At 50.8% G+C, this 17,518-nt stretch overlaps 5 protein-coding genes across 5 annotated transcripts; 3 read left to right on the top strand and 2 right to left on the bottom strand.

The window, feature by feature from the left end:
• Positions 1 to 1,695: 1,695 nt before the first annotated feature.
• Positions 1,696 to 2,135, top strand: N7482_007676 (tetratricopeptide repeat protein; the record flags this gene model as incomplete). Its single annotated transcript, XM_056689800.1, has 2 exons — positions 1,696 to 1,880; positions 1,949 to 2,135. 2 exons carry the CDS (start codon positions 1,696 to 1,698, stop codon positions 2,133 to 2,135), a joined length of 372 nt encoding a protein of 123 aa, XP_056542229.1.
• Positions 2,136 to 2,220: 85 nt separating this feature from the next.
• On the bottom strand, positions 2,221 to 2,636 carry N7482_007675 (uncharacterized protein; the record flags this gene model as incomplete). The annotated part of the gene is made up of 2 exons (XM_056689799.1): positions 2,221 to 2,365; positions 2,431 to 2,636. 2 exons carry the CDS (start codon positions 2,634 to 2,636, stop codon positions 2,221 to 2,223), a joined length of 351 nt encoding a protein of 116 aa, XP_056542228.1.
• Positions 2,637 to 10,088: 7,452 nt separating this feature from the next.
• On the top strand, positions 10,089 to 10,930 carry N7482_007674 (uncharacterized protein; the record flags this gene model as incomplete). Its single annotated transcript, XM_056689798.1, has 2 exons — positions 10,089 to 10,180; positions 10,267 to 10,930. 2 exons carry the CDS (start codon positions 10,089 to 10,091, stop codon positions 10,928 to 10,930), a joined length of 756 nt encoding a protein of 251 aa, XP_056542227.1.
• A 485-nt stretch (positions 10,931 to 11,415) lies between these two features.
• N7482_007673 (ditrans,polycis-polyprenyl diphosphate synthase) lies at positions 11,416 to 12,573 on the bottom strand (the record flags this gene model as incomplete). Its single annotated transcript, XM_056689797.1, has 2 exons — positions 11,416 to 11,972; positions 12,042 to 12,573. The coding sequence occupies 2 exons, from the start codon at positions 12,571 to 12,573 to the stop codon at positions 11,416 to 11,418; spliced, it is 1,089 nt and encodes a 362-aa protein (XP_056542226.1).
• A 1,237-nt stretch (positions 12,574 to 13,810) lies between these two features.
• N7482_007672 (exocyst subunit SEC10) lies at positions 13,811 to 16,603 on the top strand (the record flags this gene model as incomplete). Its single annotated transcript, XM_056689796.1, has 2 exons — positions 13,811 to 15,976; positions 16,118 to 16,603. 2 exons carry the CDS (start codon positions 13,811 to 13,813, stop codon positions 16,601 to 16,603), a joined length of 2,652 nt encoding a protein of 883 aa, XP_056542225.1.
• Between the last annotated feature and the right edge of the window lie 915 nt (positions 16,604 to 17,518).

The raw sequence follows: 17,518 nt of genomic DNA, 5'->3' as shown, positions 1-17,518 counted from the left end.
CCCCAGGCTGGAAGAATCCAGAAGAGCGCAGTCGCGGGCAACACTCGTGGTCTGCAGGCCCCTTGCAGAGTGATCTGCGGCAATTGCTTTGAAGGAGGATGTAGACAATTCGATTCGGAGCGTGATCCAGCACTCGGTCGCGCAGAATCAACGGTCGCGACGCATGTCCGGGATACGAGAAAGGCCGAGACGCAATCGGAAATGACCAGATGGATTACGCAACGGAAGAGGGGAACGAGGGCAACCAATCCAAGAAGGGCAGCTTAGTCAACCACGAGACTCTAGAGAATCCACTTCTCTTTTTCTTGGGGCGATAGACGAGAACAGAGAGAGGCACCCGAGGCAAGGAGCGACATCAGGCCGGAGCAGAAAATCGGGAGACGGTGGTGACCCAGCCGGGGAATCGGGTTTCCCCACGTCCCCACGATCGGGTGGGAGGCCTAGGATGTGGGAGCTTTAGACCAGCAGGAAAAAGGGGCTGGATCGCACCGATTGGAGGATCCCAAGCATCCTGGGCATCGTATACCCCCGTATCGCTTACACTTTGTCTTCGTCTACGCTAGCAATTGAGCCCCCAGGTCAGGTCATGTGCACTGTCAAGTCTACAGTACAGTACCCCGTACTCTGTATGAGCACATACATCCTAGACCCTATACTCCGTATCTCCTGGCGGATGGGCTGGCCCTACTGCTATGATTTCTCGTCTCACTGCCGACCTGCCCAATTGCCATTTTCCCTGGATCGCTTGAGTCCCAACTGCCGATGATCGGCGGTTTAACTTGAGCCTCCTAGTGAGCTGCCTTAGCCTCTTCCTATCTTTCTATACAGAGATGACCCCCCATCAATTGCGAGAACTTGCCGCACGCCCACCGCTGTCCGCCTAGGCGATGATTTATAGCGGTATTCATTATTTCTTTAAGTTATATAGTAGGCGTTGATGGGAAACGTTATTGAATACCCCTAAGATATCGAGAAAGAGAATCGACGCTACCTTCTTTACTTTCTATACGTTCCGAATGGCCTCTGTCACTGCATAAAGGGCTATATCGCATCCCTGTCCCTTCCGCCCTCTAAAGTAATTCTTCGGGAGTAACTAGTATTTTTCGGCGAGGAAGCTAAGCCGTAAGGCAATCACCCCCTCTAGGGCCTTACCTAGTGTATTAAGGAGCGCAATAGGGCGATATAACTTCGGCTCCAAGTAGTCATCTTTCCCAGGCTTTCGGAGAGCTATCGTACGGGCTTCCCGGAAGTACGCTAGGCAGTAACCCAAGTGTAGGCACTGATTAAATATCTTAGTGAGGGAAGGCGCCAGAGTGTCGGCTGCTGCTTGTAGCGCTCTATTTAGGATGGTATCCGTGCCTAGCGCTCGGTCTACACTCGGCCGCTTGACAGCGTTCTTAACTTCGTGAGGTGTAATCGGTGGCATGTCTACCGGCGGCGGGTATCTTGTTTGCCTAATGTTGCTGAGGTCTGCCGTTCATTGGTGACATGTGGTATTCATAGCTTGAATCGGCCAATGTGGTTTAACAGTGTCGTATCAAATCGACTTGCTTTCAAAGAGAACATGAAGACTCTTGTTGAGTTCTCGCTTGTCGCAGTCAAACACCAAGAGGGAAGCTACACCATGCATCCTGTTGTACAAGACTGGTGTACTGACATCGATGGGACGAACTTGCATTGGTATCCGTTGGGTACATGGAACCCGATGAAACTATCCAAAATTATTGGGAGGTCCAACAGCGATTGCTAGACCATGCAAATTATGTATATCAGGGGTGGGATAGCAATCGGCTGACTCATGACATCGCCATCTGGGATGCAATAGACGGTTCGAGGAATCTCTACTCTGACCAGGGCAAATTGAAGGAGGCGGAGAAGATGTACGAGCGAGCACTCGCAGGCCGAGAGAAGGCATTAGGTCCTGACCACACATCCACCCTGAATACAGTCCACAACCTTGCCACGGCAACCTCTACGCCGATCAGGGCAAGCTGGACGAGGCCGAGAAGATGTACCAGCGGGCGCTGCAAGGAAAGGAGAAGGCATGGGGTCCAGACCACAAATCAACACTCGACTGTGAATGCATTCATTCGTATGGAATTTGGGAGTGGGTTGATGCTAAAACAGGCCGGTAGGTTCGTTATAAAATGTTGGAGTAGAACAATACAAAAAGTCGAAAGCGTCGCCGAGTTGGGCAAGACATGCAAGCATGCCCATCGCCTAAAGTTCGTCCCGCCTTTCAGCCGTCACCGTTGCCGTCGAAACCGGCCTCTGGGCCGGATTCTCGCTCTGATTCGGATTCCCCTCCTCCTCCGGCTCCCTCATCTCATCCACGGTGATAACACCATCCTTATTCCGATCAAACCTGTAAGCAATGAGTCGTCAGTCAACAAGTCTAGCAGCGCAACCCCCAATTTTGGCACAAAATACCTATCAAATAACTCCCTCACATCCGAACTATCCTCCCAAACCGACTGCTTCAAGAACTCCTCATAGGTGAAATGATCCTTATCGTCGGACCGGACAGCCTCGAACATTTGGTCATCGGACATAGCCAGCCACGCCGCATCAACATCAGCAAATGGATTCTCTTCGCTTAGCTCGCGCGACCGCTCCTTGCACCTCTTGTTGCACATGCTCGCGCAAACCCGAGGCATTTCGCCGGCCTGGATGCAGCCATGGCCGCACACGTATGGGCAGCATTCCTCGCGGGATTTGCAGCCTGGGACGTTCTAAGCCGATGATCTATCTGTTTTTTATGGAAGGGGGAAGCTTACCTCCGTCACAGTTGCAGCAAAAGATATTGCATTTGCCCTTTCCACAACAGCTGGTGCTGCTTTTCGCAGCGCAGCACGCGGCTGCGATACCGATGAGGGAGAGGAGGAGGAGGAAAAGGTTCGAGGCCCTCATTTTGAACAGGTAGGCTGAAAGTTTTTGAGTGAAGATCGAGACACCATCCTTTGTGGGCTTCCCAAGCTCCTTTATATCCTTATAAGCTCGCACAAGCTACGTCGGGGGCGCGCATGTTCGGCAGCATGTAATCGCCGACTTCACAAGACCAAAAGGTCGTATCTGCATGCGTTGTATCTGCATGCGAGAGTCAGAAGCTTGGAAGAACATTAGTGCCTTCCTTCCCATCTCATACCGATGAGGTAGGCGGTGTAAACGGTTAAGAGCGTTTCACTGGCTTAGCTTCCAGGTTGCGGCATGATGCCAAGATCCTAAATGTTGGAGTTGGCGAATGGAGGATGATAAAGGGTGAGGCCGTGGGGTAGCTGAGGAAGTTTTGAAGGATGAAATACGGAGTGCTACCCCGCCTTACGGATGGGTTAACCGCCGAACGCTATATGCAAGAAACCGCCGGGAAGCCCGATCGTGCGCCGCATCGACTTCACCGCCGATAACGAGATGATGAGCAGTGTAAGATGCCTCAAGAACCATGGCTGCTGTGGACCATGACATAGCAATATTTATTAGAGATACAAATTCGTGAAATAAGAGAGGAATTCGAGGATCTTCCTGCGAACTGGCCTGGAAATAACAAGATTGAGTATCTTATTAAGCGAGCCGATGGCCTATTTATCTATGCTGCCACGGTATGCCGCTTTGTTAAAGGCGACGGACAATGCTGCCACAGGATCTCCTGGACCTTGTCTTATCTGACGCTAGGTGTGGCTAGTTACCGGGGTGGAAGCGCGATGTTCTCAAGCTAATTATAAAGACGATTGTAAAACGATGTGTCTGTTAGTCACGGCGGGCAGGATATGCCACATGCGTAGGATTTCCGGGTAGTTTGCGATCCCCCGGCGTTGGAGCAGGTAAAAAACGAGAATTGCTAAATGTACACCCCCAAATTGCTATTTATACACGGACTAACCCTATTCGGTAAGGCGTAGTATGTGTATTACTCGGGATGAATACTAAAACTCCCCTTTATTTTTATCTCGCAATACTCCCCCCTTCTAATTACCCCTCCTATCTTCCAACAACCTATCCTATCACCTAATACCACCCCCCTCTTCTAAGATATTCAATTAATTCACTATCTACCAATGCACTAGCTCGATTAGGAAAGAGGGGCTGTTCGAATCATATTGCAGAAATCAACGAATCTCACTAAATCTCAAAAATATGGGTTATCTCCGCTGGTATCCCCTCATACTTCCTATTAAACCCGCGCCTTCGCTTCTTACCTCGCCTTCCCTCCTGGCCCTGCTGGCCCTCCTGATGTTGCTGACTTTGCTGACCTTGCTGACTTTGCTGATCTTGCTGTTGCTGCTGATTCTTCTCGCGCTGCCGACGGGATATTTTACCTAATGCTGCATCCTGCTGCGAATCAGCTATCTCAAATGATGATCTTATCCGCCGTACTGTATCTCGTCGCCGTTGCCGCTCTACAACCTGGGGTTGTTGAACGAGAGCAATTTCAGCGCTAAATTGTGCACGCTCTGAATTAGCAAGGTGCCAATGAGGATGAAAATGGTGCATAGAGAAAGATCTCTTTGCAGTCCAGTACTCCTGCATCAGGTGGATACATGGGAAGCCGCTCGTCGTCGCCGATTCATATATACAGCCCCCAGGAATACGAACTTTTCCTAGGCCTCCTACCGGTAGATACAGTGCAAATTATTTCATGACGTTCTCAATCGCATAAACTGAGATTCGCTGGAGGACCTTCTGTACCAGAAATGGTGCTTGTAATCGTCGGCGGACTGCCTGATCTGCAAGTTCTGCCTGAATCTTCTCGTACTGTAGCTCCACGAGACGATAGAAATCAAGAAGAGCAGATAAAAGATCACCCCACTTTTTGAGGACCGCACCACTTCGGTTTGGTGCGGTCCTGCGGTCCTGTAAACAAGACAAACATAGAATGCCACGTGATAGACAGATTTTATGAAGATCTCGTCTGTTTTATGAGTGTATCGGATGGTATACAAGGTATCCCAGCGCCCGACGGTCTTGGGAAATAACACTGCGGCGCTCAGCGGCCGCCTATACTGGATTCCGATTCGTTCGTAAACCATTAATCATCAACGTACAGATCTGCTTTCTTTCTTTTATAAGGGGCTAAGCCCCCTAAACCCCCCTTAGCAGTTAATCGAATTGTATGCGCCTTTGACTGTAAATAGGATATCTGCATACGGATTCGATATCCTTTGTTCTGATATAGGCTTATGGTAGCTAATTATATAGTGGCCAATCACTGGATCCTAAATATAGTCGCGCCCGTAGGGGGCGGGGGGGTAATCATAGTTAAGAAGTGGGTCTAGGTCAGTAGGGTGCGTAACCTCAGGATACCACATATTTCATAGTTACGGTTAGCGAGCTGATATAATCGAACAAAGGGGGCGCCCTACTGAGCATTGACCTACGCACCCTACTAAGGTCTCAGGAGGGCCCTACTGACCTGCGATCACTCAGAACTCAGCTCAGTAGGGTGCGTAACGGGCACCTAGCTGAGCCTGACTCAGAAAAAGTTGAACAATAACTAACGTAATTCCCGCCCGACCGAGCCACCCGGCCGACCGAGCCACCCCATCAAAAAACGCGTCTTCTAACCCACCCACCTAATTCAACCACCTACCATGCCACCAATTCGCTCTGGATCTGCTCAGAAATCAGCCAATCAAGAGGGCAAGATCTTATTAGCCCTTGACGATATTAAAAATGGTCGTGTCGAGTCTATACGCGCAGCAGCGAAGCTATACGCAATACCTCGCACTACACTATAACACCGCGCTGTCGGCCGCCTCCCACGCGTCGATGTGCGCCCATCTAGTCATAAATTGACCCAATACGAAGAGGATTCGCTTACTGAGTAGATAATCTCTATAGATACGCGTAGTACAGCGCCTAGGCCCTCTATAGTGCGAGAAATAGCCAATATTCTACTAGCTACGCGTAGTGAAGACCCTCTAGCTACTGTAGGTAAAAATTTAGCTATCAAGCTTCGTGTAACGACGCCCTAAGCTTCGTTCAGCATTCTCTAGACGCTACGATTACCAAAGAGCCTAAAACGAAGACCCTACCTCACTACGAGCCTAGTTTACGACCGTACAAGATGTTATCGACGCGAATAGTATCCAACCGGAGGATATCTATAACTTTGACGAGACCGGCTTCGCTATAGGGATTATAGCTACACAGAAGGTCGTTATAAGGGCGGAATATTATAGTCGGCGATCGATTTTACAACCGGGTAATCGTGAATAGGTTACAGCGGTCGAAGCAGTTAGCGCTGATAGCTACTCGCTACCGCTATACGTGATATTTAAAGGTAAAAACTTTATAGCGTCGTGGTTCGACGAGAAGCTTCTAAAAGATTAGCGTATCGAGGTCTCGCTAAACGGCTGGACTACCGATGAAATTAGCCTTCGGTAGCTACAGAAGCTATTCATTCCAGCGACGACGATACGTACGAAAGGGAAATATCGACTCTTAATTCTTAACGGCCACGGTAGCCATCTTACACCTTAATTCGACCAGATCTGCACAGAAAATCATGTTATACCACTTTGTATGCCTCTACACTCTTCGCATCTTTTATAACCGCTTGATGTTAGGTGTTTTGCTATATTAAAACGCGTATACGGTCGCTACGTAAGCGATCTTGCTCGTACGTCGTATAACTATATCGATAAGTTCGATTTCCTCGCAGAGTACGCCCGGGCGCGCACGGAGGCCTTTTAACCTTATATTATTCAAAATAGCTTCGCTGCTACCGGTCTTATTCTAGTCGACGCAGATCGAGTGCTTTCGAAGCTTAATATCTTACTCCGAACGCCATCGCTACCAAATAGTAGGCTAACCACTAGCTGCAGCTAATTTAGCCCAAAAACACCCAGGACGGTCGTGCAATTGCAAAAATCAGCTTCGATATTAAAGGATCTATTAAGATATCGGTCAAATAGCCCTCCGAGCCCATCAAAAACCGTACTAGATCAGATTATCAAAGGCGCTTGTATATCGCTTTACGGGGCCGCGCTATTGGCGCAGGAAAACAGCGATCTACACACAGCGAATCAGAAAATACGCTAAAAACGCACACGATCTAAACAACAGATAGTGTACGAAGGAGGCCTCACGGTCGAAGAGGGCCTACAGCTAGTTCAGCAGCTGAATCAGCTAATTAAAGATACTCTAGTAGTAGTACAGCCGCAGGGCGATAAGGCTATTCAACTAGCTCAGCCAGTAACCAGGGCTCTACCAAGGTGTAGTGGGTATAGGGGAATTAGCTATAAGATCAATCAATGTAAAAATCGTCAGATATAGCTAAATTAATGCGTTTTAGTTGATATATTTTGATGCAAAAATTTCTAATGGGGTAGGGTGGCTCGGTCGGCCGGGTGGCTCGGTCGGGCGGGAATTACGTTAACTACTCAGAAGGATTATGACTAATCCTGAGTATCGCTCAGCTCCTATACCTGAGCGATACTCAGGATTTTCTAGGTCCTACAAATTAAGTAATTCACTATAATAAAATGCATAGACAATAAAGAATATTCGCAAAAGCCTTAAACAGTGGTAAATAACGATTTTCTTACGCTAAAAAGGATTATATGTAGTAATATAGAATCCTGAGTATCGCTTAGGTGTGGGAGCTGAGCAGTACTCAGGATTAGTCATAATCCTTCTGAGTAGTTAACGTAATTCCCGGCCGACCGAGCAACCCGGCCGACCGAGCAACCCCACCCCCCTATAGAAATTTTAAACCAAAATATATCAACCAAAACGCATCAATTTAGCTATATCTGACGATTTTTACATTGATTGATCTTATGGCCAATTCCCCTACACCCACTACACCTTAGTAGTGCCCTGGTTGCTGGCTGGGCTAGTTGAATAGCCTCATCGGCCTGCTTATGCGAAACGACCCGATTAGCTTTAACTGGCTAATTTAGCTGCGTAACTAGCTGTTGACCCTCTTCGACCGATAGGCCTCCTTCGTGAGCTATCTGCCGATTTGATCGTGTGCGTTTTTGGCGTATTTTCTTATTCCCTATGCGTAGATCAGCGTTTTCTTGCGTATATATCGTAAGGTTATGAAGCGATATATAGTGGCCTTTGATGATTTGATCTAGAACGGTTTTTGATGGGCTCGGAGGGCTATTTGACCGTTGTTTTAATAGATCTTTAAGTAATAAAGCTGATTTTTTAAGTTGAACGACGGTTCTAGGTATTTTTGGGCTAAAATAGCTATCGCTGGTAGCTGGCCGGCTATTCGGTAGTAACGGTGTTTTGAGTAAGATATTAAGCTTCGAAAGTACCCGTTCTGGGTCAATTAGAACAAGACCAGTGGCTGCGAAGGCGCTTTGAATAATATTTGGTTAAAAGGCCTCCGCGCGCGCCCGAGGGTAATTAGCGAGGAAATCAAATTTGTCGATGTGGTTATATAATATGCGAGCTAGATCGCTCACGAAGCGGCCGTATACGCGTTTTAATATAGTAAAACAGCCAACGTTAAGCGGTTATAAGAGATATAAACTATGCGGAGGTATATAAAGTGGTATCACATTATTTTTAGCGCAGATTCGGTCGAATTGAGGTGTAAGATGGCTACCGTGGCTATTAAGAATCAACAGCCGATATTTCCCTTTCGTACGCGTCGTCGTCGCTGGGATGAAAAGCTTTTGTAGCTAACGAAGGCTAATTTCATCGGTTGTCTAGCCGTTTAGCGATACCTCGATACGCTAGTCTTTTAGAAGATAAAGCTGTTCGTCGAACCAAGAAGCGATGAAGTTTTTGCCTTTAAATATCACGCAGGGCGGCAGCGAATAGCCGTCAGCGCTTACTGCTTCGACCGCAGTAACCTATTCACGATTGCCTAGTTATAAAAGCGATCGCCGACCGTAATATTTAGCTCTCGTAACCACTTTTTGTGTAGCTATAAGACCTATAGCGAAGCCCGTCTTATTAAAGTTATAGATATCCCCCGGTTGGATACCTTTCTTATTAATAATACGTCGGACGGTCGTAAACTAGGCTTGTAGTGAGTTTGGGTCTTCGTTTTAGGTACGTTAGTAATCGTAGCGTCGTAAGAAGGCTAAACGAAGCTTATCTCGTCGGTTAACGAAGCTTAATAGCTAATTCTTGCCTACTATAGCCGGAGGGTTCTTACTACGCGTAGCTAATAGAATATTAGCCATTTCTCGCATAGTAGACGGCCTAGGCGCTACTCTACGCGTATCTATAGAGATAACCCACTCAGCAAGCGAATCCTCTTCCAATTAGGTTAATTTATAGCTAGATGGGCGTTTATCAACGCGTAGGGGTCGGCCGTCGACGCGGTGTTGTAGTATTAAACGCGGTATTCTATATAGCTTCGCTGCTGCGTTGACAGACTTAATGCGGCCATTTTTGATATCATCAATAGCCAATAAGAACTTGCCCTCTTGGTCAACCAATTTTGACGCGTTTTTGACGCGTTGTGGTGGCATAGTAGGTGGTTGAATTAGGTAGGTGGGTAAAGAAGCATGATTTTGGATGGGGTTGCTCGGTCGGCCGGGTTGCTCGGTCGGCCGGGAATTACGTTAGTTATTGTTCAACTTTTTCCGTCAGGCTCAGCTGGAACCCGGTGCGGAACACATATTTCATAGTTACGGTCAGCGAGCTTATATAATCGAACATAGGGGGCGCCCTACTGAGCATTGACCTACGCACCCTACTGAGCTGAGTTCTGAGTGAACCCTGCTGAATGGCGCCGAATCTTGAGCTCAATCTCCACGGTGATTCAGCGGTGGCTGATTATACTGATTTGATCCATGTCAAGCTTATTTCATTTTCCTGTATATATCCGTACATATTACTTCAATATTGTGCCGGCGAAGCTATGGTCCACTCTCCCAGCTCAATCCATCGAGATAACAAGAAACACGAAGATGTTTATCTCAATGGAGTCCAAGTGGGTACCAGAGACGCCTCGGCCACTAGTGGTGAGGCCCCAGGTACCGTGACTTGGCCGGGCCCGAGCTTTATTTTCATCGTTCCGCCGTTGCCCCAACTTCAATCAACACCGCCTCTCGACCAACCGTCCACTAGGTATTTTTGGCTCGGTCAATGCATTGTCTGGACTGCTATTCTGCCTCTCAATGCCAAGCTTCTCAGAACCCATCGACTCCGTTGTCGCGAGCTGGAGGAAACGCAAGCGGGACCATGAAGACAGCACCACTTTGACTCGTCCGTAAGTGCCATCCTGCACGGTCATATCTGAGCTTGCCTGTTTCTCCCCGGCAAGACTCGTTACTGACTCCCCTTGATCACATCCAGTTCATCCTTCATTCCGCTCCGTGTAGAGCGTACCGACTACGACAGCAACTGCTCGCTCCCCCTGTCCCGGCTCCCGATAGAAGGAAGTGACCTATCTTTCCGCCCCCGCTGTCTCCCTCGCAAACGCCGTCACCTCCAGCCTCCATATCTCGCCCTCTCAACACACCAGCAATCCTCCCTCCTCTCGCCCAATGTCTATGCCCCTGCGCAAGACCCTTATTCTCCACCTGTCTCGCCCAAGACGATCGTGCCACTCTCTTACCCCTCAACTTCCCCCTCCGCTCTTCGACCATGCCACATCTGCCACCGGCGCCCAACTACACGACAAGTCCTCGACGCCTACGCTGATTGTGATCTCTGTGGTGAGCGCGCCTGCTTCATCTGTCTTCGCCAGTGCGATGCTCGGGATTGCCCCGGCTCGATCAACGCAACCTTTGACGGCGAGCCGGATTGGTCGGCGCCGAGTGAGGACCTCCACGGGGCGGCCTTGGGACGGAGACGGAAAATCTGCTCTAGCTGTGCTGTCGAGGGTATCACGGAAATAGGCACTGAGATTGTGAGATGCCTCGACTGCGTGCGGGGCCACTCGGCGCCCTGGTCAGCGGGTTCGATGGCATCTGGGTGGACGCTGGATGGGACGAATTGTCACACAATGGGTGGATAAACATCCGTCGTGCCTCACGCAATTTAAATCATGAACAGAAACGACCGCACGACACCTACGACCTTTACTCCCCTTCCAGGCTTGGCAAACTCTTGACCAACTCATCGTTTCCAGACGGCAGTGAGTTAGTGTATGCACATGCCCTCGGACCTGCACTTTCTACCTTCTACCTCTCCCTCCTTCCTTCTTCTCCATGTTGTTCGGCACGGCGATAGCATTTGATTCTCGGCATCATCCTGTGGTTCTTTTTCCTTTTATGACGTGGCATAGTGATACCAATAACATATAACATATAATTTAATGATGATCATCCAGCGGGATTCTTTCCAAATTAACATCTGCAAAAGTCATGAAAATCTAACAATATCAATGGTAATAGACACCTCTTCGTCGATGCTGATAGGGTATAACAAACAGTAGGAAACCCACCATGCAATTTCAACTCATTTTCGTATTGCTCCCATAAACCCAACTTTCCTCCCTTCTCAGCGACCAAACCGCATCTGTGCTCCAGCATAGTGCCACAACCCCCGCATAAAGCCTTGGTACTCGACCGCCTCCCCATAGCCAGTCATGCCGTGACTGCGGTCGCCGGTGCAGTACATCTCCGTCAACCGAATCTGCCACGGCGGGTAGCCGTCCAGCTTCAAGAAGGGACCGAACACCAGCAGAAGATCTGGCTCGGGTTTCAGAGTGTTAGATGCACGACCGTCACTACCCGCTTGTAGTGGCAGGGTGGTGATTTCACTGATCTCCGCGTCCACCAGTTCCGGCGTGATATCCTCGGGCGCCAACTTGCCGTGTTGCGACATCTCGGCCAGGGTCTTGGTCAGGTCGACGATGGTTTCGCGGCCATCCGTCGAAGACAGGAGGAGGAGGGTCAGGGATGGGCTTTCGGACTTGGGGTCTGGTGCGTTGCCGTGGACGGGGTGGTGGGGGGCAAAGAGCTGCAGGGAAGGCTGTTGAGAGGGCGTGCCGAAGTACGAGGCCAGCTTGGTGGAGATGATCTCGTGCAAGGCCGGGATGCAGGATTTGAGGACGCCTGGACAGTGGTGCATTAGCATGTTGGTTGCAAGAGCTCAATACGAGACCTGGAGATCTAGGACCTTACCGGACTTCTCGTATACACTAAGCTGTGCAATCCCCGCGCAGGTACTCCAGGCAGCCAGCTCGGCCACTTCGTCCATTAACACGGACAGTGCATCGTCCTCCTTTTGCAGCGTCAGGATCACACTCAGGTGCTGTGGCAGCCGCTTCAAACCCCGGACATCCTTGCGGATCAGCTCGGGCGTGCGGTGGTGGTGGTAGACGATGGCGAAGACCCGATCCACGATGGCATGGTAGGCCTGGAGCAGGCGCACCACAATCCCGAAGACTATATGGGTGATCGCGTAGGTCAAATGATGCAGTTGTGATTTTAGGAACGTGCGGACGGGCTTCTTGCGAGGCTTCTGGCGGCGTTGGGAGGACGAGGTTGAGGCGCGGGATCGCCGCGGTGGGCTCGAGCTCGAGCTCGAGCTCGCCAGCTCGGCCGGGTCAGGCAAATATGGCTTCAACAGGTTCTCACGATCGGCGGCATTAAGCTTGCCGCCGCGCGAGCGGATTTCCGCGCGCAGGATTTCGCGGTCGGCTCGGGAAACCATGGTGGTGCGGGTTGGGAGAAATGAGGATTGGCGGGAAGCCGTCGTACTTGTAAGAGCCTCTGCGGCCACATGCAAATAACTTTCCGCGAGTACTTGGACCTGGTTTGATTGCTCCTAGGTCCGCACTAGGTCGGTGATGCTTGTGCTATTTAATCTAGCGACTAGATTATAGCGGCCGAGCAGATCATGAGATCTAATCGCAGTGTGGCTGCCTGTCCTTGGTAGTCTCTTGTGGCCAAGGTGTTCATTCAAGCCGACAGTCAGTGGCTAGTGCGGACTATAGCCGGTTGAACTAGGAAAGTTCTCAACCATGAGAAAACGATTATGAGTATATACCTAGTATCCCTCAACCCTCTATACAAGTTTCTAAAAGGCTAAGTTAGAACTATATTAGCTGCTACATTGCAATATAACCCTCGTCAACTGTGCACTAGTTGGGATGTTTGCATGGTAGAATTTCCATCAAGATGTGAGGTCTATAAACTCATTGACTAGTTAGTCAGTTGGCCCAGGATAATAATAAATAAAAGCAAAGAGAGAAAGAAGCCTCTAATTCCAACTTTAGTGTAGAACATCCAACTACGAATATAGATATAACATAATTTCAAGCATTCAAGGTACTACTGTATTATATTACATCATAATACAATAATACAGATTGACAGTCCGTACGCTCAATTGCTCATTCTCAACAATCTTCACATAATTCAGCTTTTACATTCTCTCAAATTTTCTCTTGCCATTTGCTTATTTCTACTGCCTCGCCATCTCCCAATTGACTAGCGCAGTCTGTCCAATTCGAAAGCTTCTGCTCGATCTCTGCGACACATGATGTGCTGTGCGTTGGTACCGGTGGATTTACACTGTGTACTGATTTACAGAGATTTATGGATATATTAACCAGGACGGTAGATTTGGAGGTATTTAGAAGCCTATTTAGTTTAATCAAATTTCTCTATTACAGATAAACTAGAGTGTCATACCGATATTCTACTATGCGTCATTCCCATTGGGGTTAGTTAAATTACGGCCCCTGACTAAAGGTGTTATACCGGATCGTCGCAGCATAGCTCGCCGCCCTCCCTTGGTGGGATCGAATATCCAGTCTCAGCTTTCCCCGGATTCTCTAATTCAGATCAAACACGACTTCAACTTCCCCCAAAGCTGAGCGGGCCGATTCAATCCACTGAGCCGGTCCCGAGGCAGCCCATATGACTCCCCCGCAATCGCCGTCGCCATGATGCCCGACAGTGCATCCATAGTCTCCTCGAACCTCGCCCGCTCCATCTTCCCCCAGGGCCCTAGCTTTACGCTCGAAGACTTCTCCAGCCGGGATTTCATCGTCAAGGAGTTCATCGAAGCCCTCTCTGACACCGCAATCTCCCACCGTCGCTCCACTGCTGGAACCGCCGGTGCTGCCAACCAGCCCTTCGATCCGAAACCCCTCATCCGCACCTTCGAACATGCCCAACGCCGCCTGGGCGAGCTCTCCGGTGATCTGGAGATCCGCGAGAATGAGCTGTCAGCTGCAGTTCGGCGCGCTGAAGCCCAGCATTCGCAGAACCTGACTACCCTCGGCCGCAAACTTCGACAGACGATCGAGTCGTTCCAGCAGCTGGACACGTCACTCAATGGCGCGGGACTGGAGAATGCCGGCGGTACGGGGAATATGGCAGTGGAAACGGGAAGGAGGCTGGAGGAACTGGACCGGCAGCGCCGCCGAGCTTTGGACGCTCATTTCTTGCTGGAGTGCTGGGACGGCGTGTGCAATCGCGGCGAGATCTCGCTTCTGGAGAACCTGCGACGGTCTGGGACGGCTGAGGCCAAGGTCCGCTCCGCGCATATTGCCCGGCAGCTGTTGCGCATCAGCCAGCGGCTTGATCCGCAGAGCTGGCAGGAATCCTCTAAGCCAGTCAACGGCGCCTACGGGGGGAATTCCTCGTCTGAGGACCTGAGTGAGCACAGCCCGCCGCGCCGGAATACACGGGAGATAATTGAGAAGTTCTCGGAGACTTTGGAGAAGGACCTTCTGAAGCAGTTTGACGATTTCTACCGCAAGGCGAATTTCGAAGGAATGAAGGATTGTGCTACAGTATTACAGGATTTCAATGGCGGGTCCAGTGCGATTGCGCTGTTCGTGAATCAGCATCAATTCTTCATTGATAGGAGTCAATTGGTCACGGAGGAAGTGGGCGGGGATGCGGAATCTTGGGAGAAAATGGCTGATCCAGATGCGGAGCTGCCCGGCGTTGAACCGAGCCTGCAGTCCTTGTTGGATGAAGTCAAGGTGGTGGTGCAAGAAGAGTCTGCGATTATTCGACGCGCGTTCCCTTACTACGAACAAGTGCTGGGCAAGTTCCTGCAGCGAGTCTTTCAGCAATCGATTCAGCAGCGCCTTGAAATGGTCCTAGACAAAGCGAGTGGGGTCTCATCATTGGCGTTCCTACGATGTCTGCAGAGCTCGCGAGGCTACATCAGCGCGCTGGTTGATGACTTGAAGGCGCATGGGCTGACCGAGCATCCGGAGCCCATTTCTTCCCAGACAGCCCTGCTCCTCGACCAGCAATTAGAGGAGCTCTTTGTGCCCTACTTTGTCGGGTCCTCCTACATTGAGCGCGAGAAGCGCACCCTAGAGGAGCTGTTTCATGCGATCTTGTTCAAATTCACCTCTTACCACGCCCGTCGGAAGAAGGCCGCCACCACCTTTATGGCTTCCTTGGCCCGCCCCGGCACCACAGAGCTGCTGTCCACCACTCGTGATGCGTTCATCAGTCGGCTCGATTCGCCTGATATGTCCCCCATTCAGCGCCGGATGCTGCTTCAAATAGCCAACATCGGAGAAGTCCCCGAGACCCAGCGGCTGACGGAAATTAAACTCGCCGAGGAGGATGGCCAGCCCAACCTCAGCGACGCCAAGCGCATGCTCAAGTGGCTGGCGGAGGCCGTGGGCCGTGGGCTGGAGCTGAGTGTCAACACCGATACCCACAAAGACGTGTCGGCTCTCTTGATTCTGCTCCTGGCTACCATGGGCGATGGCTACGTCGACGTCTGCCTCGATGCTGCCATGGAGGCAGCCACCGCGCAGGAATCGGGTAAGACCGAACCCGACTTTGGATACCTCCTGTCTGTGCGGACGACGATCAGTATTACCACTTTGATGGTGATGTGCGTCAATGCGGTGCTACTTCCCCTAGCTGCGACGAGTATCACCACTCGTCGCGATATGGAAAAGCGTACGTCTCAGACTACCTCTCGCATTGAAGAGAAGATCAACACGATCGAGCAGAAGACGATCGATGCCACTCTGGCATGGGTCAGTCGCCTGCTGTCGGGTCAGAGGAAGAACGACTTCCGACCTCGCGAGAGTGACAATGCGGCATGGCTGGAGATGTTGCAAACACCGGTATGTTTCCTTTTCCTTTTCTGTTCTTTTCTTTTTCCCCCTTGGTCGAGCGAAGCAATCCTCCCGCGCACGAGCCAAAAACAATCGAGAAAAGCAAATTCCCCCTAAGGAAAAACAAAAAACCTGACACCGCATCACCAGACCTGTGCCTCGATCTGCACGTTCCTGACCCGGCTGCACAACATCGCCCGCGCCTCCCTCCCCTCCAGCGGATCCAACGTTCGCCAAGTCCTGACGGAAATTGCTCTTGGGACGCGCGGGCTGCTGCTGGAGCACTTCAAGCGGTTTGCCGTCAGCGGCCCGGGCGGGCTAATGGTGACCAAGGACATGACGCAATACACCGACCTGCTCAAGTCGTGGGACATTGACGACGAGGTCAAGGGCCCCGGGGGCGCGCTGGACGTGCTGCTCGAGGTTGGCAGCCTGTTTGTCATTGGTGCCGAGGCTCTGCGTGAGCGCATCCGTGGCGGCGCGGCTAGCGGGGCCACGGGGGGCTCGGCTGGGCCTGGTAGGAGTGCGGGCGGCCAGATGGAGGCTAAGCTGAGTGTCCAAGAAGTGCGGGCGTATGTCTCGCGTCGGGAGGACTCGAATACCATGGCTATGCAGCAGGTTCTGAATGCCTTGTGAAGCCAGAGCCTGTTGGTTTCTTTGTTTGTCGGGGCGTAAGCTACAGCTACTTTTTGGCGTCGCAATGGGAGTCCAACCCGTTCACGGACGTGTCATATACCCTGTTCTTGTTTCCGATTTCCCGTTCCTGTTCCTGGTGGAGCTTGTGTAGTGTTGGCCTTTTTTGTTGGCACGGCTTTAGTGGTCTCTTCCTACTGTACGGACGCACACTAAGATAAGGGTTCCACTTCGGAGGGGCTGGTATAGATTGGGCGGCGCCGTGGGACCCCATTGACAGTTCCTGACGCGCATCGCAGGAGAATTTTGTCCAGCTCGCGTGGCCAGGCGCGTGGAACAATCTAGGTTTTGTGACTCGTCCTTTGGGAAGCTCAGATGTGCTCCATTAGACTGTTCACTTCGTCCTGGAGGGGGTTTGTGTGGAGATCGATCTGATGGCACGGCCGACACCGGGAAGTACTCCAGGGTGCCCACTGTATTGGAGTGTATACGCGAGGGTATTCTTCTGGCCCACTGATGCGCGTGGAGTCTCGGTAAATCCCCCCGCCGTCACCATAGCCGTATGACAGGTCCATCATTCATTTAATTGAACTTTATCCGCAGTTCCACCATTGCATAGTTCCATACTTTTGACGTGGCCCTTCCTTTGCGCGATCATCAAACTCTACTATGGGCTAGGTTTGGTTCCTCGACCCGAGTCAGTCCAGGGCTAGTCATAGTAACCAGTCATAATCGTTAATGATCATTATCACGTAATACCCTATGGATCCTGTCGGGGTTTAGAAACAAACGGCCAATTGGACCCTGGAAATCTCCGAGGCTGCCAGCGCGAGCCGCGCAGTTTCAGCTGGGCGTTTCAAATCGCGCCGGCCCAAAGTGGGTGTCCTGACAGGCCTTGGCAGTCAGGGCCAAGTAGCC

This window comes from Penicillium canariense (genome assembly GCF_028826845.1).
Source record: "Penicillium canariense strain IBT 26290 chromosome Unknown utg000004l_segment0_segment0, whole genome shotgun sequence".
NCBI classification, from domain to species: domain Eukaryota; kingdom Fungi; phylum Ascomycota; class Eurotiomycetes; order Eurotiales; family Aspergillaceae; genus Penicillium; species Penicillium canariense.
Note: the sequence above shows the minus strand (reverse complement) of the source record. Positions and strands in the feature narration are given on the sequence as shown.